Here is a 25,155-nt window from a genome sequence, read left to right on the forward strand (position 1 = left end):
TAAGCAATCAGTTAAACGTGTCTTAAATCCCACTAAAAGAAAAGGAGTACTTGTGGCACCTTAGAGATTAACAAATTTATTTGAGCATAAGCTTTCGTGAGCTGTAGCTCACTTCATCGGATGCATTCAGTGGAAAATACAGTGGGGAGATTTATATACACACAGAGAACATGAAACAATGGGTGTTACCATATACACTGTAAGGAGAGTGATCACTTAAGATGAGCTATTACCAGCAGGAGAAGAAAACCTTTTGTAGTGATAATCAAGGTGGGCCATTTCCAGCAGTTGACAAGAATGTCTGAGGAACAGTGGGGGGGGTGGGGAAATAAACATGGGGAAATAGTTTTACTTTGTGTAATGACTCATCCACTCCCAGTCTCTATTCAAGCCTAAATTAATTGTATCCAGTTTGCAAATTTATTCCAATTCAGCAGTCTCTCTCTGGAGTCTGTTTTTGAAGTTTTTTTTGTTGAAGGATAGCCACTCAGGTCTGTAATCGAGTGACCAGACAGACTGAAGTGTTCTCCGACTGGTTTTTGAATGTTATAATTCTTGACATCTGATTTGTGTCCATTTATTCTTTTACATAGAGACTGTCCAGTTTGACCAATGTACATGGCAGAGGGGCATTGCTGGCACATGATGGCCTATATCACATTGGTAGATGTGCAGGTGAACGAGCCTCTGATAGTGTGGCTGATGTGATTAGGCCCTATGATGGTGTCCCCTGAATAGATATGTGGAAACAGTTGGCAACAGGCTTTGTTGCAAGGTTCCTGGGTTAGTGGTTCTGTTGTGTGGTTGCTGATGAGTATTTGCTTCAGGTTGCGGGGCTGTCTGTAAGCAAGCACTGGGACATTCTTTCCAAGAGCATGTGTTCAATGAAGCAGTGATAAACTGGCAATCCCCTGGCAGTATCTTTTCGGATGAGGGATGAAAATTATTCTGTTCCTACCTGCCTAGAGAAAAGAGACAGACCTGGAATCATTAGACCAATTCAGCAAAGCTAAACCAGGATGAATTATATGTTTCCCCGCACAACCACAGTTGCTGCCCTTTGCTATCATGCATGGAAGTTTAAATTCTCTTCAAGGTTTTACCATTGAATTTTTCTCCTCTCCATTTATAAACCATTCTAGATCTTCACCTTTTATGGGAGTAGCTTGGAGAGAGAAAGACAAAAGGCTGATAAAAATAAACTACACTGCTCAGATCAATCAATGCCCCTTCTGACAAGTCCTTCTTCCCTTCGGAGGAAGGGTGTGAAAGTCTGTGTTAAGAGCTGCACAAAGAAAGCCATTTGCAGTGCACAAGAAGTTTGTGGTTCTCCAAAAGTTATGACCAGAGCTGTATGTTCTTAAGTGCCATCTAATCTAACTAGCTAGTTACATACAGAGAGACTGAAAACTCCTTTAACAGTACCCAGAGACCATTCAGGAGGAAAACGTGAAATTTTGCCAATAATCCCAAATTCACCGGAATAATCACTCCAACTCCAGCAAGAGCACATTGCGACTGCCCGGTCACAGTGATATTTCTCAGCGAGCACGACATTCACAGTACATTGTGGCATCTGCACTTGCTTACAATTCATTTCCAGCAGCAGTTCAGGATGCTGATTTTGAACTCTCGAGTCTTCTAGGGTTACAGAGGATCTCTCGCCATGCGTTTTACCCTGACCTATTTGATCTGCCTACATCCTTGAATTAACAGCCCTCAAATTTAAGCACGGGTATGGAAGTTGGACAATACAAACACTCCCAGCTTTGCATCTTTATGTATTTACACAGCCATTCATATACATTCTGTATGTGGATATAAACATGTGAAGCTAGAATCATACGGAACTGTGCCCTGGTTTACTGATAGACTGAAATGTACAAAGTGAGGTTATAAAGACATCCACTGTACTAAATGACATGTCAACAACTACAGATTTAATGGCGATTAAGCCTACAAACTAATTAGTACAATGAAGACTATTCATTACCAAATCTAGTTAATTGCCAAAATATTACTTTTCTTTAAAAAGGAACATAATTAGAGCAGGTTTCAGAGTAGCAGCCGTGTTAGTCTGTATTCGCAAAAAGAAAAGGCGTACTTGTGGCATCTTAGAGACCAACAAATTTATTCGAGCTTAAGCTTTCATGAGCTACAGCTCACTTCATTGGATTCATTGGATGAAGTGAGCTGTAGCTCACGAAAGCTTAAGCTCAAATAAATGTGTTAGTCTCTAAAGTGCCACAAGTTCTCCTTTTCTTTTTATAATTAGAGTAGTATGTTTCCTAATTATGGTTTATGGCCTTGGAACCCGTGCAAATGATATGAATTAAATGTACGAGTATTATTGGGTGAACTTGTCCCAAGTTTCACATTAATTCTTTTATTGCTTTCCAACTGTTTTCTATCATTTGAAAACTGGAACAAACAACCTCATTATTCAACATATTTGCTGAAGGGATGCCTTACTAAAGTTACTATATGCTATATGGTCGCTCAGTTATAGGCAATTTTCACCTTTCCATTTAATACAACAGAAGAGTCAAAATTGTATCTATCAGACTAAATTAGAGTCATTTTTGTAATTTGCTCAAATTAACTGATGTCAACCCCTCTGAGCAGTTTTTGGTTTCTTAATGACTATGTGTAAAAGTGTTTTGAAATGCAACAGAGTAACCAATTAGAAAGCTCACTGCAAGGAAAACACATTGGATGAACCAGGCCAGCCACATCATACTGTTTACTATTACATTAATTGGACTCCTAATCAATAATTGTGCCACTAGACCATTTTGAGGCCACCGTGCAACAAAAACAATTGAACTATTAAACCCACACAAGATCAAACTATCTTGTGAAGTATCTGTGGAATCTTGCATCCATTAAAGCTATTTCAAGCACTCAGAAATATAAAAAAAAAAACACAGCAATCCCCATTATAGAATCTTACATTTTCCCGGAAAAGTGGGGATGGTTTCTGAAAAGGAAAGAAGGAAGGAGGATGCAAGTTACATCCATCTTCTGATCAGCCCACTTTACACTTGAAGTGTAACTGATAAAGCAGTAAGAAAAGGAGTACTTGTGGCACCTTAGAGACTAACAAATTTATTAGAGCATAAGCTTTCGTGAGCTACAGCTCACTTCATCGGATGCATTTGGTGGAAAAAACAGAGGGAAGATTGATATACACACACAGAGAACATGAAACAATGGGTTTATCATACATAATGTAAGGAGAGTGATCACTTAAGATAAGCCATCACCAGCAGCGGGGGGGGGAAGGAGGAAAACCTTTCATGGTGACAAGCAAGGTAGGCTATTTCCAGCAGTTAACAAGAATATCAGAGGAACAGCGGGGGGGGGGGGGGGTGGGCGGGGGAGAAATAACATGGGGAAATAGTTTTACTTTGTGTAATGACTCATCCATTCCCAGTCTCTATTCAAGCCTAAGTTAATTGTATCCAGTTTGCAAATTAATTCCAATTCAGCAGTCTCTCGGAGTCTGGGCCTAATCACATCAGCCACACTATCAGAGGCTCGTTCACCTGCGCATCTACCAATGTGATATATGCCATCATGTGCCAGCAATGCCCCTCTGCCATGTACATTGGCCAAACTGGACAGTCTCTACGTAAAAGAATGAATGGACACAAATCAGACGTCAAGAATTATAACATTCAAAAACCAGTCGGAGAACACTTCAATCTCTCCGGTCACTCGATTACAGACCTGAGAGTGGCTATCCTTCAACAAAAAAACTTCAAAAACAGACTCCAACGAGAGACTGCTGAATTGGAATTAATTTGCAAACTGGATACAATTAACTTAGGCTTGAATAGAGACTGGGAATGGATGAGTCGTTACACAAAGTAAAACTATTTCCCCATGTTATTTCTACCCCACCCCCCAATGTTCCTCAGATATTCTTGTTAACTGCTGGAAATAGCCTACCTTGCTTGTCACCATGAAAGGTTTTCCTCCCCCCCCCGCTGGTGATGGCTTATCTTAAGTAATCACTCTCCTTGCATTGTGTATGATAAACCCATTGTTTCATGTTGTCTGTGTGTGTATATATCAATCTTCCCTCTGTTTTTTCCACCAAATGCATCCAATGAAGTGAGCTGTAGCTCACGAAAGCTTATGCTCTAATAAATTTGTTAGTCTCTAAGATGCCACAAGTACTCCTTTTCTTTTTGCGAATACAGACTAACACAGCTGCTACTCTGAAACCTGATAAAGCAGTGTAACCTGCATTGTTCTGATAGTCCCTGAGGGTCTGTTCCTATGCCATTGATTTTCAGGAAAAGGCCATTAGTGCGTATAATAAGTAGCTTTTGCTCAGAGGAAGCAGGTTGCGGCTGGGAAAAAACAAAAAGTGAACATTTTGTAGGCTATATGATAAGACAGACTTAACAAGTATCCCTGGTAAGCCCACACTGCAGGTCCCCTCAGCATGTAAACGATACTCCTTTAGGCAAAAGGAGAATCAGGCCTGATGAGAGCAGCAGGAGATGGATTTGGTTGATGTAAAACCAGTGTGAGATGAGATTCAGGCCCATTCACCACACCTACAGACTGCCAAACTGAAGCCAGTTCCACGGCTCTGTCTCTTACTAAATTTCTGAGACCTACTCTACATCTGAAAATTAGATCAGCCTGGCTACAGTGGTAAGGCTGTGAAACATTTTATGCCCCATATGATGTAGTTAGGTTGACCTAATCCCCATTATAGATGAGCTTGGTTAACGAAAGAGTTCCTCCCTGACCTAGCTGCCACCTCTTGGAGAGGTGGATTAACGACATTGATGGAAAAACCCCTTCCATTGAGGTAGGACGCGTCTGCACTACAGTGGCACCACTGCAGTGCTGTAGCTGTACTACTGTAGCACAGACATACCCTGAACTCACAAAAACTAACAGTTCTGGCCCTAATTTCTCCTATAGGCTGGGCTCCCCAGAGGACTACATTTCCCATGAGGCAATGGGGCTGATTGATTCACCACACAGCTCAGAGGCCAAAGGAGTCGAATGGGTTTGTGTATATTATGGAGACAGTCAGGCCAGGGAGCCTGGCTCAAAGAGGAGAATGGAGGCATCAGGCTCCCAAATCACATCTCCCAAAATGCACCCAGACTCATGTGACTCCCATGCACTATGCATCTTGGTTGGAGAGATAGCAGCACATTAGCGTATGGGAAATGTAGTCTTCCAGGCACAGGAGACAATGGGCAGGGCCGTCCTTAGGCATACGTAGCTGCGTAGGGCACCACTGCCGGGACGGGACAGCAAGCAGGACAGAGCGGAGTTGGGTCTTAGAGCCGAATGCACTAGCGCAGCGGCGCATTCCGAGGGAGGGTACTGCTGGGGTCTCTGGGAAGTGGCAGGGGAACTCACCTGTGCGACTCTCTCCCGGCTGGTGTGAGGTGAGGCAGGCCAGGCGGCGCCAGCTCCAGTGATATCCTTTTGCTGCTCCTGTGTGGGGTGCAGGTGCTTGGGCTGGCTGGCTGCATGACCAGGAAGTGACTCACTTCCTCAGCAGCCAGCCCAATCGCCTCCATTCCAAGCGAGCGCACAGGCTGGAATGTGCACAGCTGGGCTAGGGAGCGCGTCTCTCACCCAGCAGGTGTGGCAGCAGCCCACCTCATCGCCCCCATCCCCGAAATGCTGCACTTCACCGTGGTGCTGGCAGTGCTGCCTGATGGACCTGAGTGTTTGCTGTGGCCTCACTGCACCTCAAGAGGTGGATTTTGGGGTCCCGTGGCTTTCCATCTATCTCCTCCTCTATTGCAGCTGTTGGACCAGCAGGCCAGGGGTGAGCCGAGCATGAAAGCAGGACTGTGTTGCCATTGATCGGCTCTGAGCATTTTTTTTTTCCAACCTTATGTTTGTCGCAGGGTTCAAAATGGATCAGTTTTCCCTTTTTTGCCGGAGTCTTGGTGACACTTGAAATCAAAATCATGTTAGATTGTCATTTAACAACTCTGTTTGCCAAAAATGCTTGCTAACAATCCTGAATCCAATTTCAATATTTTTATTTTTGTTTTTGGTAAAAAAAAATAAATAAATATCTTATCCAAAAACAGAAAATTAAGTTGTTGACAATTATTTGTGACAAGTTTGGTTTGGGGGAGGGAGTGGGCCAATTTTCATCAGAGAAACACAAAATTTGACAGGCTTTCCTCTGTTACTGCTAAATAGGGTCCTCCAACAACTGTAATATGCTCATCTCCTGACTAGTGTAGAGAGTGACCATATATCATACTAAGATTCTCTTGCTTTTTTTCTAGTGAGTCAGTATAGTTTTTGCCAGCCCATAGGTTTGGTCCAGCATGGAGTCAGGATAGGCAGGAAGCCTGCCTTAGCTCCCACTATGCTGCTGAGCGGGAGCCGCTGGAGATAAGCACAGGCCCCAACGCCAAGCCTCCCCAAACCTGAAGCCCCCTCCTGCACCCCAAACCCTCATCCCCAGCCCCATCCCAGAGTCTGCACCCCCTCCTACACCTCAATCCCCTGCCCCAGCCCAGAGCCCCATCCTGCACCTGTCATTTCTGGCCCCATCCCAGAGTCCGCACCCTCAGCTAGAGCCCTCCCCCTCCCCCTGTACCCTAACCCCTTTCCCCAGCCCAAGTGAGTGAGGGTGGGGAAGAGTGAGCCACCGAGGAAGGGGGAAATGTAATGAGTGGGGCGCAGGGCTCGGGGAAGGGGTGGGGCTAGGGTGTTCAGTTTTGTGCAATTAGAAAGTTGGCAACCCGAGTCTATATCCACCTGTCTCCTCTTGTCTTATACTTTGATTGTAAGCTCTTTGGAGCAGGTATAGTCTTTTTGTGTTTGTACAGTGCACAATGGGGTCCTGCTCCATGAATAGGGTTCCTTTGTGTCATGGTAATACAGCTAATAAATAATAGACGTTTTTCATTTCAAAACAGCTGAACATTTTGGGTCAGTTACTAAATTAACTATTCCAATTTGGGTTGAACCTACCCAAAATGAAATATTTCAGCCAAGTCAGTTTTCCAAATGGAAAATTTTGATTTTGCAGAAAGTGTATTTTCTGTCAAAAAAGTTACCAACCAGCTGTAGCTATTGCAGAGTTGCTCGTGAGAACTGGATTAGTTGAAAAAAATGCAAAGGAAGAATTACTGTTCAAACAGTTCACATATGGAATGTGCATATATGTTGGTAGACTGGGGAATATGATGACAAAGTAGGAAATGTAAATTTATTAATAGGAAAAAATAGGCAAGTAAAATTTGAAGTAGCCAACTTGGTCAACGTCCCTTTAATGTATAAATAGCAAGTTAGAACAAATATTAGCAGGGAGTGGAAGGATAGATGTGATTTTACGGCCTTAAAATGCCCCCAACAAAACATTTTCTGAATTGCAAACAGGATTGTAAGTTTCAGAGTAGCAGCCTGTTAGTCTGTATTCGCAAAAAGAAAAGGAGTACTTGTGACACCTGAAGTGAGCTGTAGCTCACTAAAGCTTATGCTCAAATATATTTGTTAGTCTCCAAGGTGCCACAAGTACTCCTTTTCTTTTTAGGATTCTAAGTGTATTATTAAGTACTATTAGTGACAGTCAAAATATATATAATTTTATTTTTACTAATTTTACTGAAGCATTTGGGGCTGTGTGTCTCATTCAGAGGTGACACAGATTACTTGCTAATGACAAGCGCAAAGACTTCAATGACTCCCTCTATTGCAATATGTAAAGCTTTTCAAGGCCTTTGCTATTCTTATTGGGTCACCACATACATTATGACAGTACCCTCAAAGAGCCAAATTCTCTTTTCTACATTCCACGTCACCCCAGTGGGCTACATTCATCCCTAATATTTCTCTACACATACCACTGGGCTGAATGGAGGGGAGAATTTGGCCCCACTGACCTCAATAGCAATGTGGAGGTATCCATTAGGACAGAATTTAACCCAAGAGTAAGAACGTAAAGTATTTAGATACATTATGCAGGAGTACACATTTAGCATGGCACTAAACTTAGCACAGACGATTTAACTGTTGAACCATAATTTAATTTTCTTTAATATATTTTGGGAGATTTGGTTTAAACAGCATTGAGTTTATTTATTGGTTGTCAGAGCACATCCAAAGAAATTTGGATGGGACTATTAATGCAGAAGAGGCCATGCAACACTTGTTCATAAGAAATCATTGTGAGCTGTGCTCATTTGTATATTTCATGCCCAACAATTGCCTCACCATCACACCTTACCTCGAAATAACTTTGGACTGCATTAATAAAAGCTTCATCAGCCACAATCTGCGTTTCTCCATTGAGAAATGCTTGGAATCGATCCTTGACTATCTGGAGCTGCTGCTTGCTTATCTGCAAAGACATTTCAAATGAAAAGAGATTAGTTAGCAAAATGAAATGATGGCATTAAAATAACCAAATAAATAACCTTATATAATATTCCATCTTGTAACAGCTGGTCACCCTTGCTCCATACCTGTGCTACCATGAGGCAAATCTCTACCACATGGTCTTTTGCCTATTGCAATAATAGAGGTTGAATGAGCTACAAACACTTTCATCCTGGCAAGTATATTCATGCTGTTAGCCACTCCTAAGAACATCTGAAATAATTCTGGGCAACAACCCGCTACATCCACATTTTCTTTCCAACACAAAATGCACACAAATTGCCATCTCTTCCAAATTGGGAATTTTCCGAACAGAACTACTTCTTAACCAACTATAGTATGAATCATCTGGAACAACCTTGATATTTTTCAACTCACTTTTTTCTAGCTTTCTTTCCTCTTATTATTGTTTAAGATAAAACTTTGATTAAAATTTATGCACTAAATAGTTAAGTGCTGAATTTGTTTTCGGGAAAACTCTTTACAAGAGCATCTAGTAAAAGTATGCTATGCAACTGCAGGAGGAGACCATACCAGGGCAAAACTAAGCTGGACATCCAGAATGCTACATATTAAGCCCTGATCCTCAAAAAGGTTATTTATGCTCTTAGCTTCGATTGAAGTCAATGGTAACTGGACATCTAAATACCTTTGGGGTCTGGGTCTTAGCGGTTTGTCCTTTCACTTTGGCTTCCAGCATTGCCCACAGAATGGACAGACACTCCATCCTTGCTTATGATGAGGATACACGTGAAGGTGCTAGGAATCAGGGTAAATGGTGCAGTTATCAAGGAACTGCAGCTGTTTTTTTCTTTATTGCCCAAAAGCATTGTGGAAGGGTGTAGCAGGTAAGTGACATGTCAAACTACGCCCCCCCCCCCCCCGCAGATATTGCCAGGTTCTGTGGTGACACCAACCAAGTGTAATTGTATTGTGGAGTTCGAAAGGTGATCTTAGATCTCTGACTAGGAAAGACAGTAGGATTTTTTTTTTTGTTGAAATACAGTTATACGAATTTGGCCCACTTAGGACTGAATTTGCAACACACTAGTCACCTATTTTAGAAGCAGTTTTGCACCTTTAAACCCACGTTTAGATAGGCCTTGACCCATAAACTTTGTTTAGACAACAATTTTCACTCTGATACCCGTTGAAAGAAAAAAAACATTCATTTTGCACACCTTTTGAACCCCAAATCAGTACAGATCAAGCCATTTTAACCGTCAGACCATTTTCTGATCCATCTACAGCTGACAATTTTAAAGCCACAGTTCATGGCATAATTCCGCTGATTCTGGTCCAGAGACATCAATAGGAAGCTTACAGCAGGCTTATTTTGGCCTTAAGGCAACAGCACAGTTTTTGTACAGCTCTAACTACATCAGTTTAGAAACGGAGTTTAGAATTGATACAACCCTGAATGCTAACCAAATCCCAACTGGTACACTGAAACAAGCTATAAACACCTTTCTACCAGTATAACTGAATCCACACTAATGGGGTTGCACTGATTTAACTATATTCATGTCTAAATGGGAGTTAAATGGGTACAAAAATCTGTTTGTAGACCAGCCCCAGGACCTGCCACCTATTGTGTAATTAACACCATGTACACTTCGACCCCGATATAACGCGACCCGATATAACACGAATTTGGATAGAACATGGTAAAGCGGTGCTCTCTGTGGGGCGGGCGGGACTGCGTGCTCCAGCAGATCAGCGTGTCTGGCTCCAACACGCTGCTCTGAGCGGCATGTTAAGGGTGCCGGGCCAGGGTCGAGGGGTTGGATAAGGGGCAGAGAGTTTCGGAGCAGTCAGGGGACAGAGGCATTGGATAGGGTGTGGGAGTCCTAGGGGGCCGTCAGGGGATGGGGGAGGGTTTGGATGGGTCAGGGGTGGGAAGTGACTATTGATAATGGAAATGCTCGAGGCGAAAGCAAATTCGGTATAACGCGGTTTCACCTACAGCGCGGTAAGATTTTTTTGGCTCCTGAGGACAGCATTATATCAGGGTAGAAGTGTATAAGCAATCAACCCTTACCTTTATTTTCTGATCATTATCAAAAGTTGGATAGGGCAATAATAGAGCATTTCAAAATTTGGTTTATTCAAATGCGAGGCGCATGGGAAATGAAAGATTAACTGGAAATAATGCTAAATATAAATACTGAAGTATAACTAGATTCAATAAACATATCTGGATTAAAAAAAACTAGATAAATTCATGGAGCATAGGTCCATCAATGGCTATTAACCAAGAAGGTCAGGGATGCAACTCCTTCCTCTGGGTGTCCCTAAACTTCTGTCAAAAGTTGGGATTGGATGACAGAGGATGGATCACTCAATAGTTGCCCTGTTCTGTTCATTTCTCTGAAGCATCTGGCACTGGCCACTGTCAGAAGACAGGATTCTGGGCTAGATGGCCCATTGGTCTGACCTAGTGTGGCTGTTCTTATGGTCTTAATGAATAATTAAGCTAGTGAGGGAATAACTAAAATCCAGAGAGATGATTCCTTAAGATGTCATGTGCACACTGATGAGTCCAATGACTATTACAAGAGCAACAGGAACATTATGAAGAAGAAGGCTGGCAAGTTGAGATCGCTGGGTGACTTCTCCAGAATTTGAGGATTAGAAAGAATCTAAATAAGGAAGAGCGAACTAAAGAAAATATATGTATCCAAGTCTTCAAGAGACAAGACAAGGACATTATGAAAAGCAAAATGAATTACTGCCAACAAAAGCATTGCGAGAATCAGAAGAGTTTGTACAACTATATCAGCGGGAGAAGGACTACAATGTAGAAACAGACCGATTCAACATGTAAGATGGGAATCAAAGTAATGATAGTTATAAAATGCCAAGTTACCAACTTGGATTTAAAAACTCACTTCAAAACAAAATAAAGCAGAGAGATACAGACTATTAAGAAGTAATGAAGGCCCATTAGATACAGCTACTGAGAAAATGTAGGTGAGGAAACACTTAGAAAATGTGGACAAATAACAGAGGCTAGATGACAACTCACAAGGTGTGAATGTGATTAGCTAAGGAATATTATGTCATGGTGAACAAGGTAAATGGGTGAAGGAAATGCAGTGTGACTATCTGGTTTGGTTTATTCTAGTGCTATGGGAAAGTTGCTTTACAAAAAAACCTAAAGCCGATGTACCTTCGAGGATCCCACTCTTTACCCCCCCCCCCCCCAGATTATTAACAAACCACACATTGATTAAAAATTGTAGATGATACTAAACTGGAAGCTGTTATTAACATCAGTGAGGGACAATGAAATTATACCAAGAGATAGAGGTTAGGAACCAGGAAAAGCCATTAAAAAAAGAAAAATTCAGCGGACAAATACACATTCTGATACACCAGAGGAAGATGCACCTGGAGCAGAGAGATTCTGAGATTAGAAAATACACTAACTCAGCACTGGACATGCTACATCTTCACTTTCATGTGCATTGGGGGGAGGGGGCAAGTGCACATACTCGTTTGGTTTCGTATTTTTTAGGTAATTTTGTCAGAGAACTTTATTAATTTTCAATTTGTAGCACATTGCCTCTCACAGCGATTTCCAAAAGGCCCATTTGTTCAATTACTACAAAACAAAAGTAGTTTCTGCGCCACACTTAACACAGGAGATTGGGTGAACTGCCTTCAAACTAAGTGATGTTGCCTGACATTTCTGGAGACTAACAGCATTCATCTCATGCATTGTTAATTACTCCAGGGGGGAGTGCAAAGGAATTATTGGAATTTTCCTTATTAGAGTTGTGGGAGTGTTTTTTTAAACCACACAGGGAGGGGAGGCCCCTTTTTTCAATCCCACATGTGCAGCGGCTAATAGCACTAATGTTACCCTTTTTTCCCCCAGGCTGCAAAATAGCACTAGTTTATTGATCCTTTTCCTCTTTCTACAGCTATGAATATCAAGAAAAAGTCAATTTCGAACTGAAAATTAAATTGCTTTCATATTCCATTTAGCTTTTGCAGTGCCAAGGAAACACATGACCGATGAAGGAATTTCATCTGCCATAAGCCTAAGTAAACAAGAGAATGTGTTTGAACACAACCCAGCCAGGGAAAGGAAACACTGGTTTGACCACACTTTGGGTATTTGATTTTGTGTGTGCACCTTTTAAATTCTCCCAACCATAAGTTCCCTATGTTGGTTGTCAGACAGTTCCTTGGTGCTTAATGTTAGCTTGAGTTGTGGCAAATTTATTATTTGTATTAAAGCAGCACCTAGAGGAAACCATCAAGTGCCAGGTCCCCCTGCTTTTACAAACAAAAAGGCAGTACCTGTATTGCCCTGAAGAGCTCACAATCTAAACAGGCAAGAGTGGGAGAGAGGAAGGATTATTATCCCCATTTTATAGATGGAGAATTGAGGCACGGGGCAATTGAGGGCTTGCCAACATGCAGAGTTGCACCAGTTTAAATACAGTGTGACTTTAAACTGGATTTAAGATTGTGCAAAAGGCTGTGTGAACACTCATTTCAGTTTAAGCCAACCTTACTTTGGTGCAGCTTAAATTGAACAAGTTAGGAACAAATTTAAGCTCCACTGAAATAAAGCACGCTCAAACCAAACTGTCCACCCAGGAGTCTGTACTAGTTAGACCAGGTCAAATCTGAACCCAGACAGCCCTAAACAACTTGGCCACTGTCACACAGGGAACGCATGGCAGAGCCAGAAATTAAACCCAGATCCCGCCAGTTTCCATCAGAGCCATAAACCAGATCCCGCCAGTTTCCAATCCAGCACCATAACTTCAAGATCAAACCTTTTGATGAATTCATCCTCAATATTATTCCCAGCTCCTGAGACTGAGCTCAGTCCCTAAATTTGGGTCCTACAGATGGCAGAGTGCTTTGTTGCATGAGGCCCTTCTGGAAGGCAAAATCATCATTGTAAATGAAGGAAATCTCTGCCCTGTTGTTCCTGCTTGGTTCTAGCAACTTCTATTAGCAAAGAGCTAATTAACTGCCATTTGGACAGCTGCTGACCTCCTGCTGTCAATAACCCTTTAACGCCATGCATGGGGCAGGGCAGTGGGATTTTCTACCTTCTAGTATAGACGATAGAAAACATAACATTCTGAAAGTTTTATGGATTGTATGTGGAAATCCCCCCAGCTCAGATGCTAAGGTCAGCATTAACTAATTCAGAAAAAAAAAAATAATGCACAAGTTGGTGACAGGAAAAACATTCTTACCAGCATCCCAGGCTTAATGCCAGATTCTCCAGGATCAGATAAGTCGAACCAAACACCACATGGGATGTATGCCCCGATTCAGCAAAGCATGTATGCATGTGAACAGCAGTCCTGTTGACTATAGTTCCCGAATCAGATTGCCTGAGCAGCAAAACCCCATTAAGTTTAAGACAAAAGAATCTGCTAAACCTCTCTGCTGTCCTTGGTTTATCTAAAGCAACCTATAATGTGTCAGAGATTCTCCACCTGAACACTGAGGTCCATATTCAGCTAAATACTTAAGCAGAGGCTTAACTTTAAGCACGAGTAGTGCCACTGATGTCCATGTGGCCACTTGTGCTCAAAATAATCACATTTAAATGCTTTGTGAAATCTGGTCCAGATACATTATTTTGGTACATTTATTAACAGCAATATGATCAGCTACACAAAAATAACCTCTATTTTGCTGAGTAGACCCAGTAAGGACTTAGAGGCCAATACAAAAAGAACATTCACTTAGTTGTCTTCCATATAGTGTGCTTACAAGTGGCATTAAAACAGAATAACTGCTCCACTGAAACAACTCTGATTCAAATCAATACTTCACATCAGTGTTCTATGCTATCTTGGCAGGACTTTTGGCAGGACAAAACAGGTCAAGTTTTGCTCTGTTGCACCAGTACAACCCCACTGAACTGGTTGTAATTTCAATAGATTTAATGGGATCCAAATGTAGCTCTATAAAAGTGTGCCAGAATCGTAAGTAGAGAAATAAATAGATGGCCATATTTAGTAGTGACAATTTTTCTTATTACCATATTCATTAGTCTGTCACTTTTCCACCCCTCATTACTCCTTTTTGGAGCATTCACTACCACTATGAACACACACAGCCATTAGATCATTCGCATTATTGGATGGCGATGGGGAAAGCACTAATAGCCACTACTTCACTTTACAGATATTGTAGATTGCCGGATTTGCATAAATTGATTTTTGGATTTGAACGAGATGTAATAAAATAAATATTAGCTATAAAATATTCTAAGTACAAAATGCCCAGTTTGGATCTTGGAACCACACATGCATATTCAGGAAAAATGGAATTGATTATAGGTTTGAGAAGAGCAGGTTACCTACTCTTCCACCATCTTCTCCAAAGCAAGTTAGCCCAGATATACACATTTAGTCCTACACACCTGCTTAGCGACCCCAGAAACGAGATGTGGGTGACCCAGTTGAAACAACTCAGCCCTGAGCACTTGCTATACATATGTCTCTGTGTGCATTAAGCACATCAAGAATGAAATTTCATGTGTTCAGCTTAAGCAGACCCTAATGAAATATGCAGAATTCTCCACAGGATGACTAATCAGCTAGAAGCTCTGACTACATGTGATTTTTACACAGCTTTTAGTTGACTCAAAGTCAAATGCAAAACCTGCCACACAGGGCCATAACACTGATTTGGGGTCATATGTTGAAGAGTTGTGGGTCACAAATCAATGAATGGTGGACACTCATCCATAGCAGAACCATAATAAAGGGAAGTATTTTTTCAAAAAAAATAGCTTCCCTGCAAGCAGAATTACATATTGCACCTTGCAATCTGTTTAACCAATCCAGGACTTCTCTTCCAAGATGCCTCACTGTACATGGAGTTACTATATTTGAGTTCACTACAAGCTGGCTCTACTGCAGAATGGGTAGTGTTCATTTATCACTATGGATAAGTCATACAATGATAATATAAAATTACTGATATCAATTAAAAAGAATCTATAATACAGATGGAGCACAAACCAAAAGCCTAGATCTAAACTGCCTCAAGTTTTGGGGAAGTTCAGTCTTAGATCCAAGCTCTGCAGCTTTTACCTTCTTTGTTTTAAAAACAGTTTCAGAGCTCCATGTGTGAGTGTAAGCAGAATGAAAATTATTGCATACAAGAGGTCAGAGGAAATAGCAGTATTTAATGGCCTGTCCCCACATTGACACCAAAAGCACACTGCTATTCAAATCTGGAATGCCACAACCTACAGTATGCAGCATGGTGCAATTGAAAAGCAACATTATGACATGCTCTCTATCTTCACGTATCCATGAGATGCTAAAATCCCTACAGAAAAATGCAACAACAATGATCAGGTAAAATGCAGTACTGAGTTACAGGAGAGCATCATTATTTGTGGTGTTTGTAACAGAATCACAATGTGAGAGAAATTCAAGCAAAGGAGTTGATACGGTTTAGTACTGGATTTCCTAGTGACACACAGGGCCAGATTTTCAAGTCAGCATAGCACACTGTGGGCCACAATGGGAATGGCTGGGTGCTGAGTATCCTTCAAATCTGGCCTCAGCTGCAGATGACCTAGGGTTGGGGGGAAGGGGAGTGTCCTGCTTGGGCCAGGAACCTATGCGGTTATCACGGGCAGACAAACTGGACTTTTGATACAGCCACACAGAGCGTGGCCCTCAGGGAGGTGTGAGGTCTGTTCTTCAGGGTGTTCAATCCTGCATTACAGAGAGCACTGCTGCACTACCATCAAGTTGTAGGAATAAGACCAGCGAGGGCAGTGGAGCTAAAGCCTCATTAGAATGATGGGGATTGTGCCTAGGTCTGCATCTAATCAGACATGTCCATTCCACTCACACAGTGCCCCCCTCCCCAGCTTTTTCATCTCATGAGCCCATCCATAAAGCAGCAGACTGCAGGGGGGCTGAGATTTACGACGGCTCGGTGCATAGGACCATGCCTAGTGGTTTTCATGAACTGCACCCACAAAGAGCTACCCCTCGCACCTGCATTGTGTCACCACCACCCTGCATGCCTTGCAGCAGGCTGCAAAGGATCAAAATGAGGGATTACAGAGAGCTGAACTGTGTGTTGCCTCAGACTCCATGTGCACTGCTTGGTTATTTTCCCAGCAGCCAGACAGGTGCTGTAACAGGAAGCAGGTCTTCATTCCCAATATGCAATTAGGTACATAACAGACTGTTACTATTTATATGAGCTGCAGCATGCTCTTGCAGTCTCCTAATACCACCTGTCTTTGAGCATTGCCCTGTAAGTAGTACTGTTAACAGCACAGTCAGCATGCTGCCTTCACTCCTCAGCACTGTTGCTTCCAGGAACCACAAAGTCTTCTAAGCTGGCAGAGAATGAAGCCTTGGGCTCTATTTACACATCTCAAAACTAACCTTTAATATATATATTTCCAGCTTCTACTTCTATTCTCAGAAAAGGATAAAAATCAAAGGCAGATCACCTGTTCTAACAAAGTGATAATCATCCATTGCAAGGACAGTCAGAGCCTAGTTTGATCTTCACAAACTGCAGTAATGGCAGTGAATCGCAAGGATTTAGAACGCATGCTCATTTAGGAGATCAGAGAGGCTAGATGCAGCCATATACCTAATTACGTATAGGGTGTAAGATAACCAGGATAATCACTGCTGATCAAAGGTCAAATCAAAGCATGATTTCCTCAGCCCATAATTAAATAAGAGCATTCATTACCCTCTTACCTACTGCAACTGAATTAAAACTCACAACAAATCATGCAGCAGCCAAATTCTCTCTGAAAACTTCCAGTAATCCAAACTGTCATTTGCTAACTGCACCTGTGTTTCTTTATATATCACTTTACCTGTGGACATATATCTTCTTAAATTGATTAAATTAGAATGAACCAGGATCACAGATGATAGGCTACTCTTAATACTGATACAGGATGATTTTCCCTCCTTAAAGTCCTGATCTAAAACTACTGTAATTTCACAATCATTTTTTATTATACTTTCAGTATAAGACCCCAAATATGTGCCACCTATTCTCTTTAAAGGCCAGTTTCTTGCACAGAGACGAGCATGTTAACATCAAATCATTGCATACATGCTCCAGGTTTACTGACTGTGGAAGCTTTAACTCAGCAGCCATCTTGTGGATGTGCCCTCCAAAGCACTCTAAGAGTTATACCTCCCCCACAAAATTCCTCAGCCAAACCCAGCTCTGGTGTCTACCCCACTGACTGCCAGGGAATAAGGCCAGTTCAAACCAGAGCTTCCTACTATTACATTATTATCCAACTCTCTCCTAAAGACTTCTGCAAAGCCCACAATAAGACCATTGATGCTGATAGTTAACTAAATAAACTCCACCAATGTATCACTGGAAGATGCCCAGATACCCAAATGATGGGCACACTATACGAACTGAAACGGAATAGAGTAGACATAGCTATTATTCCTTTGGAATTTCCGGTGTGTTCTCTCTTCTATGGGCCCAATTCTCTTTTACCCAAGGCCTCATTATAGCATTCTGGCAGAATAAAGAGGCCGGAGTGGAAATGAGAATCAGACCCTGTACGTTTATCTTTGATATTTTAAGCTCTGAGATTTCCATTGTCCATTATGCCAAACATATTGTCAGCACAAAGCCAACGATAAGTGAATAATATTAACCCATGTGCTGTATCTTAAATTAGACCAGCAACAGTATTGCTCTCCTTATACCACATCCCAGGAAAATGGTATTCTGACACTTTGCTCCTCGCTAGCAACTTCTCAGCACCTTCCAGTTTTAATTGTTCTTGGTAAGTCTCAGCAAGTCTTTTCTGACTGCTTAACAGCCTCATGTCAGACACATTTTACACTCATTACCAAAGTGTGTAATCACTGCGTTTGCAATGAAATGCACTCACCTCTCACTAGCACCCCCTGGTCGAGTGTGTGCAGGCCTACACTTTCTCTCCCTGTAGCCCTCCTTGAGCTTAGGTCCTTAATTAGTCCTGTAGTCTAGCAATGGTCTCGGCCCTGGTATTGAGCCATACTCCAGGGCTTCCCCCCAGAAGCAATGTCCTCACCCTCTCTGGGGGTTTCAGTCCCCAGCTCTCCTGCTGGGCCACTAAAGAGTTCAGTTGCCCTTCTAGGGTGCCTCAAAGGCCAGGCCACTTCCCCCAGTGGCTAATGGGGGCAGGAGGACCTGGACCCACCCACTACTCCAAGTCTCAGCCCAGGGACCCTGTAGATAGCAGCCATCTGCCATGTCTCTATCTAAGCCACACCACGGCTCTAATTTCCTTGGGCACTTCCCCGCGGCATTTTCTTCACCCTTACCTCGGGGCCTTGTCCTGATTTAGTGCCAGCAACCACCCCAGAATGCCTTCTGGCTCTCCCTGGCTTCTGCCAGCACTGCCCTGTCCCAGGTCCCGAAGCTCCCACAGTCAGCCAGCACCTACACTCCTCCAGCTCCAGCAAGGAGCTGACCTCACTCTGACCCTGCAGCTCTTCTTATAGGAGCCTGCTGGGCCCTGATTGGCTGTGTCCCACAGCGCCACTCTAGGCAGCTTGGAGAACCCTCTCCACTGCCCCTTTCTGGGGCAGGGTGTGGCAGGGCCATGCGGTCACCGGCAGGAAACCTCAGAGGGTCTGGTACTCCCCACTACAGTGCTGAAGAGCTTCCATTTCTGGCAGACACTATGTGTCTTTCCAGGGATACCAAGTTGGCATGTCCATTTCGCTACACAGTCTGTGGTAGAGCATATTTCAGCAGCAGCACTATCTGTGTCTGTGTATGCTGACAAGGAGATTTGCTTCTTTTGTCTCTTTCTAGTTCTCACATTCTCTGTCACATAGTCACAGCCAATCATCCTAAATCATCCTTGCTATTTAGCCTAACAAAGAGAAGGTTAAGGTGCGACTTGATCAGTCTGTAAGCAGCTACCTGGGGAACAAATATTTGACAGTGGACACTTCAATCTAGCAGGCAAAAAAGTATAACAAGAGCCAATGGTTGGAAGTTGAAGCTCCAGCTAAAGGCTGGCATTTCCATAGGGCCCAAGTTTTTCCTGTAGGGTGATGTCATGATCTCTCTCGCACGTACTTCATGTTATATCTCCATGCATTCACAGCAATGCTGGCTGCTGAAGCAGGTTAATAACCCTTTGGTATATGGTAATCCAGCAGAAGAGTATAGCGGTTTTAAATTTGTGCCAGAAGAGCCCTGATTTTACCAAAGTTAAATATGCAGCGCTGTCAGCTTGCCTTTTCAATGTCATTGCAAATGGCCCACATCCTGCTGATAAATACTATCTTTACGTACATTGTGTGTACAAATGGAGTTGCACTTTCTTCCTTTGGGCTTTGCCATCCAAGATGCTAGGGGCGCTGGGAGTTCACAGTACCTGTCGAGCAGGACTCTTCTCGCTCACACTGGCTCAACAGTATCCTCAATGGACTTCAACAGAACTTCCCCTGTGCAAATGGAGAATTGGGCTCATTTGCAAGCTATGAATCCTGCTAAACTCAACAGCTCCCAGGAGCTGCTCAGCATTTCAAAGGGGCTGCCTGCCCCCAATTGCAATACAGAAGCAGTTCTGGTTTTGTTAGCTGTACAGAGGACATACTTCAGAGTAGCAGCCGTGTTAGTCTGTATTCGCAAAAAGAAAAGGAGTACTTGTGGCACCTTAGAGACTAACAAATTTATTTGAGCATAAGCTTTCATGAGCTACAGCTCACTTCATCGGATCCGATGAAGTGAGCTGTAGCTCACGAAAGCTTATGCTCTAATAAATTTGTTAGTCTCTAAGGTGCCACAAGTACTCCTTTTCTTCTTAGAGGACATACTGGAATACACATAGGGACCAGCACTCAGAAGCTACACATGCCTATCACACCATGTAGTGCACACACCAGTGCTCTACAAACCCACAACTATGTGGGTGAAGCCAGACATCACTATGCTCTTGAATGAAGCCACACAGGGTGCTTTTGTCTTATTTTTCTATCACCTGTGGGTGAACACTTTTCAGAGGGTGATCACTCCCACACTGACCTCTCAGGCCTTGCCCTGAAAGGAAACCTTCAAATGACAACCCTGGGAGCTCAAGTTCATAACTTTGCTAGGCACTAAAAATCATGGTCTTAATAAAGACACTGGATTTATGGTTTATTACAATCTAAGCCATTGACTCCTCTTTTTTGTCTTCTGACTGCAGAAGTGTTAATGGTCTCTTCAAAATGTGTGTTAATTACTTATGCTTTACAATCTGTTACACCTTGTATTTAGTTGTGACATTTGGTGTACCTTTCCCAGACCTGAGGAAGAGCTTTGTGTAGCTCAAAAGCTTGTCTCTCTCACTAACCAAAGTTGGTCCAATAGAAGATATTACCTCTCCCACTTTGTTTCTAACAAGTAGAAGTGTTATTTTTCTGACCTCACAGCTCTTTATCTAGTCTAATGACATCTCACATCCTTGTTGCTCCAGAAACACAGGAGATTGCTTAAAACTCACAGTAGCAGTTCCATGCTCAGAACTGCCTTGCATCTCCAGAGCAAGCAGTGGTTTAACCCCAGAGTCAGTATTTCTCATTTTCACAACACCCAGGGGACAGAGCAACAAGAGAGGAAAGCTCACCAGAGCCTCTGATTTAAACATACCATCTCCCACACCAAGCAGGGTTTAAGTGGATGGTGCTAAATTAATCCACATTGACACCAGGCTGCCACAAGTCTTTACTACTTGGAAAAAATGCAGCTAAACTTAAATATATACACAGGTCATGCAGGATACCTTTGAGGTTTCTCCAAACTACCTCATCCTCAATTCTCTTCAGTACAAGCCCCCATCTCTCTCTGAGGCAAACACCCTTCATAGGCCCAACTATGCTTAATTAGCTCTCAGCTGGTAGTACTTTCCTGGGCTGCAGCTGAATCCTGGCTAGGAATTAGCCTGGGCTTTTAGGGGTTGTTGGCAGGCCCAGTAAAGTATTGTCTTAGGGATCCAACAGTGGCAGGTCTGGGGTAGGGTATAAGCATCGCTCCCAGGAACTGCCAAAGACCCATCTAACTCAAGCATTGAGTTGCCCCTTTAGAGCTTGCATGCAGCATGCTGTGTACTGTTGTTGCACAGCATCTGCGGTCTCCATGATTCTGCCATGTGGTCCCAGGTCACTAATGCTTCCACTGGGCAGCTCTGATTTAGGGAACAAATCCACATAACATTTCTTCTGCAACAATGCAGCAAGCCAAAAGGAGCTGGGAGCCAAACTGGCTCTATGACCACAGCGTTAGACAGCAAAAGCCAGTCCCGCTCCTTCCTCATGCTGATGCTTCCCACTCTCCATCGTCACCCCCACCTGAAGACAGGACTGGACTCTGCCTAGAGCCTATCAGCTGGCTGGCGTTATTCTACAAACACGTCTACTACTGTCCCTAGTCTCTTATGGCTGGGCTAGTTTGTTTGCTAGCTCCACACAGTGCTGCTTTCTGGTAGAGAAGTAAAGCCAAGCACACATGTGGGATCAAGCTCTATGCCGTTTTATTAGCAGGGACTCAGTCGCCTGCTTCCTAGTCTGGATCAGCTCACACACTGCTGACCGAGCCCACCAGCAATGCTCAGGTTAAGTGCCATAGTGATATATGGCCTTCAAGGAACTCTGTTAAGTACTGTTCCGCCCTAGGCAGCAGGAAATCATGTTCTCCCACAGTCCAGTTTTAGGCCCAAGCACCTCAAGCACCAGCTGGGTCCTTAACGAGCTGCAGGCATGCGCTGATCTAGCAGCTTGCAAACTGACTTAATCTCACACTTGGACAGCATGACAAAAAAGGGAAGGAGGATGATCCTGGGAACTACAGGCCGGTCAGCCTCACCTCAGTCCCTGGAAAAATCATGGAGCAGGTCCTCAAAGAATCAATCCTGAAGCACTTAGAGGAGAGGAAAGTGATCAGGAACAGTCAGCATGGATTCACCAAGGGAAGGTCATGCCTGACTAATCTAATCGCCTTTTATGATGAGATTACTGGTTCTGTGGATGAAGGGAAAGCAGTGGATGTATTGTTTCTTGACTTTAGCAAAGCTTTTGACACGGTCTCCCACAGCATTCTTGTCAGCAAGTTAAGGAAGTATGGGCTGGATGAATGCACTATAAGGTGGGTAGAAAGCTGGCTAGATTGTCGGGCTCAACGGGTAGTGATCAATGGCTCCATGTCTAGTTGGCAGCCGGTGTCAAGTGGAGTGCCCCAGGGGTCGGTCCTGTTTTGTTTTGTTCAATATCTTCATAAATGATCTGGAGGATGGTGTGGATTGCACTCTCAGCAAATTTGCGGATGATACTAAACTGGGAGGAGTGGTAGATACGCTGGAGGGGAGGGATAGGATACAGAAGGACCTAGACAAATTGGAAGATTGGGCCAAAAGAAATCTAATGAGGTTCAATAAGGATAAGTGCAGGGTCCTGCACTTAGGATGGAAGAATCCAATGCACCGCTACAGACTAGGGACCGAATGGCTCGGCAGCAGTTCTGCGGAAAAGGACCTAGGGGTGACAGTGGACGAGAAGCTGGATATGAGTCAGCAGTGTGCCCTTGTTGCCAAGAAGGCCAATGGCATTTTGGGATGTATAAGTAGGGGCATAGCGAGCAGATCGAGGGACGTGATCGTTCCCCTCTATTCGACACTGGTGAGGCCTCATCTGGAGTACTGTGTCCAGTTTTGGGCCCCACACTACAAGAAGGATGTGGATAAATTGGAAAGAGTACAGCGAAGGGCAACAAAAATGATTAGGGGTCTAGAGCACATGACTTATGAGGAGAGGCTGAGGGAGCTGGGATTGTTTAGTCTGCAGAAGAGAAGAATGAGGGGGGATTTGATAGATGCTTTCAACTACCTGAAAGGGGGTTTCAAAGAGGATGGCTCTAGACTGTTCTCAATGGTAGCAGATGACAGAACGAGGAGTAATGGTCTCAAGTTGCAATGGGGGAGGTTTAGATTGGATATTAGGAAAAACTTTTTCACTAAGAGGGTGGTGAAACACTGGAATGCGTTACCTAGGGAGGTGGTAGAATCTCCTTCCTTAGTTTTTAAGGTCAGGCTTGACAAAGCCCTGGCTAGGATGATTTAACTGGGACTTGGTCCTGCTTTGAGCAGGGGGTTGGACTAGATGACCTTCTGGGGTCCCTTCCAACCCTGATATTCTATGATTCTATGATTCTATGACAAAAAACTCAAGACCAGAGAGGTAGAAAACTCACAGCTTGATCCATCCTCTGCCTGCAAAGCATGAGGCTGGCCACATCTGCCTCCACAGCAGCACAAAGCACGACAAAGTAGGCCACTGGTCTAGCATAGCAGCAGCTTTTTAATCTTTGCCCAACATTCTTTACCATCTCCGATATTATCGGTGAGCAATGGAGGCTCTTCCTTTGTTGTATTTCTTAGTAAGGAAGATCCCTCATGGTCAAACCCCAAACAATATTTTTCACAAGCAGAAATTGGTCACTGTTTGCAATTCCATTACTCACTGTACCTTTGAACAACAATGCTGTGCCTAATACTGGATTGGAGAGAGTCTTTGGGCATCACTCAGACAAGGTTCATTTTCTTCGTTCTATGGTTTTAAAATATTATTCAGTGTGAATTATAGAAAAATATGGCAGTGGTATCTTGGATAGGTCACTTGCAGGGACTGAACCTTAGATCCTTGGATCTAAAAGCATAATTCTCTACTGCTTGAGCTAAAGGACCACATCCAATAACGCACCCACAGCATAATACTCAAACCTCCATATGTTCCTCGAGTGGCTAGACAGGAGCCACACAGTTAATGTACCATAGATTAGCATACAGAAAAACACAGCCTCTTAACAGCTCTCTCGTTACCTTTACATCAACAAGTGTAGTTTCACAACTTGCACATCTCTCTTTTTCGCTAATCAGAATCCTGGCTGTGTGGGGTTTTTCCATGTTATACAGGCTACATACTTCTTTATTGCTATTACTGCTTCTTGAATGCCATTAGTGTGCTCAGTGCTGCAAAAAGAGAAGAGGAAAACGTGGCCCTTGCCGCCAAGGAGGTTACAATACATAGGGAAGTTCTCTCGCTGCCCATTTTCTCTCTTTGAGGCTGTCCATGCCATAACCGTCACTTGGGATCTCCCAAAGCAGCACATAAGTAGAGGAGGGATCAGCACCTGAGAGCAGCTTCTAGCTCTCTCTTGGCAGAGGCTGGATCAGTTCCCGCCATACATCTATGGCGTTTGATATAGGCCTGTGTTCAAACAGGAGCGATTGCCTGATGCAGCTCCTCTGAAGCCCATTCTTTTCTGCCCATGACGAACCCACCATTCAATCCAAATGAGTATGCTCCAGCCTTAGTTAAGAGGCATGAGGCCTTTAGCTCATGCAGTAGAGGCTAATGCATTTGGCTCCAGAGGTCACAGATTCAATCCTACCTGGGGTATGTCAGTGTTACTGACCACTTAGCAGTGTCTTAGTGTAAGTGTGAACTTCCCCCCAGTTTTACATTTTTTTAAATAAAAAGCTGGAACCTAAGTAAGCCATTACTAAAATGAGTTATGGATAAATACAGCAGATAAATATGTTATTCTACTTCGTACTCATCTGCAAACAGAGGCTTTCTAGCTTTAAGTGATTAATAAAAATGTACCTTTGATCTTGGAGGAAGGCAAAACATTACTTAGTGCTAAGTTAATTTAGAAAGAAATATGACATGCCCTGCTGTCAAACCAAGCTGTCCACTTCACTGAGCAGTGACA

The 25,155-nt window shown here is 43.2% G+C and overlaps 1 protein-coding gene across 35 annotated transcripts in view; it reads right to left on the reverse strand.

Annotated features, from left to right (window-relative positions):
* CADPS (calcium dependent secretion activator) overlaps positions 1–25,155 on the reverse strand; it is a 381,267-nt gene that overhangs the window by 294,593 nt on the left and 61,519 nt on the right. For all 35 annotated transcript variants that reach the window (XM_043518602.1, XM_043518607.1, XM_043518606.1 and 32 more), the window contains exon 2: positions 8,240–8,353. In XM_043518602.1, coding sequence (XP_043374537.1) covers positions 8,240–8,353 — 114 coding nt within the window. The remainder of the gene's footprint in view (positions 1–8,239; positions 8,354–25,155) is intronic.

This window comes from Dermochelys coriacea, chromosome 7 (assembly GCF_009764565.3).
Source record: "Dermochelys coriacea isolate rDerCor1 chromosome 7, rDerCor1.pri.v4, whole genome shotgun sequence".
Taxonomy (NCBI): domain Eukaryota; kingdom Metazoa; phylum Chordata; order Testudines; family Dermochelyidae; genus Dermochelys; species Dermochelys coriacea.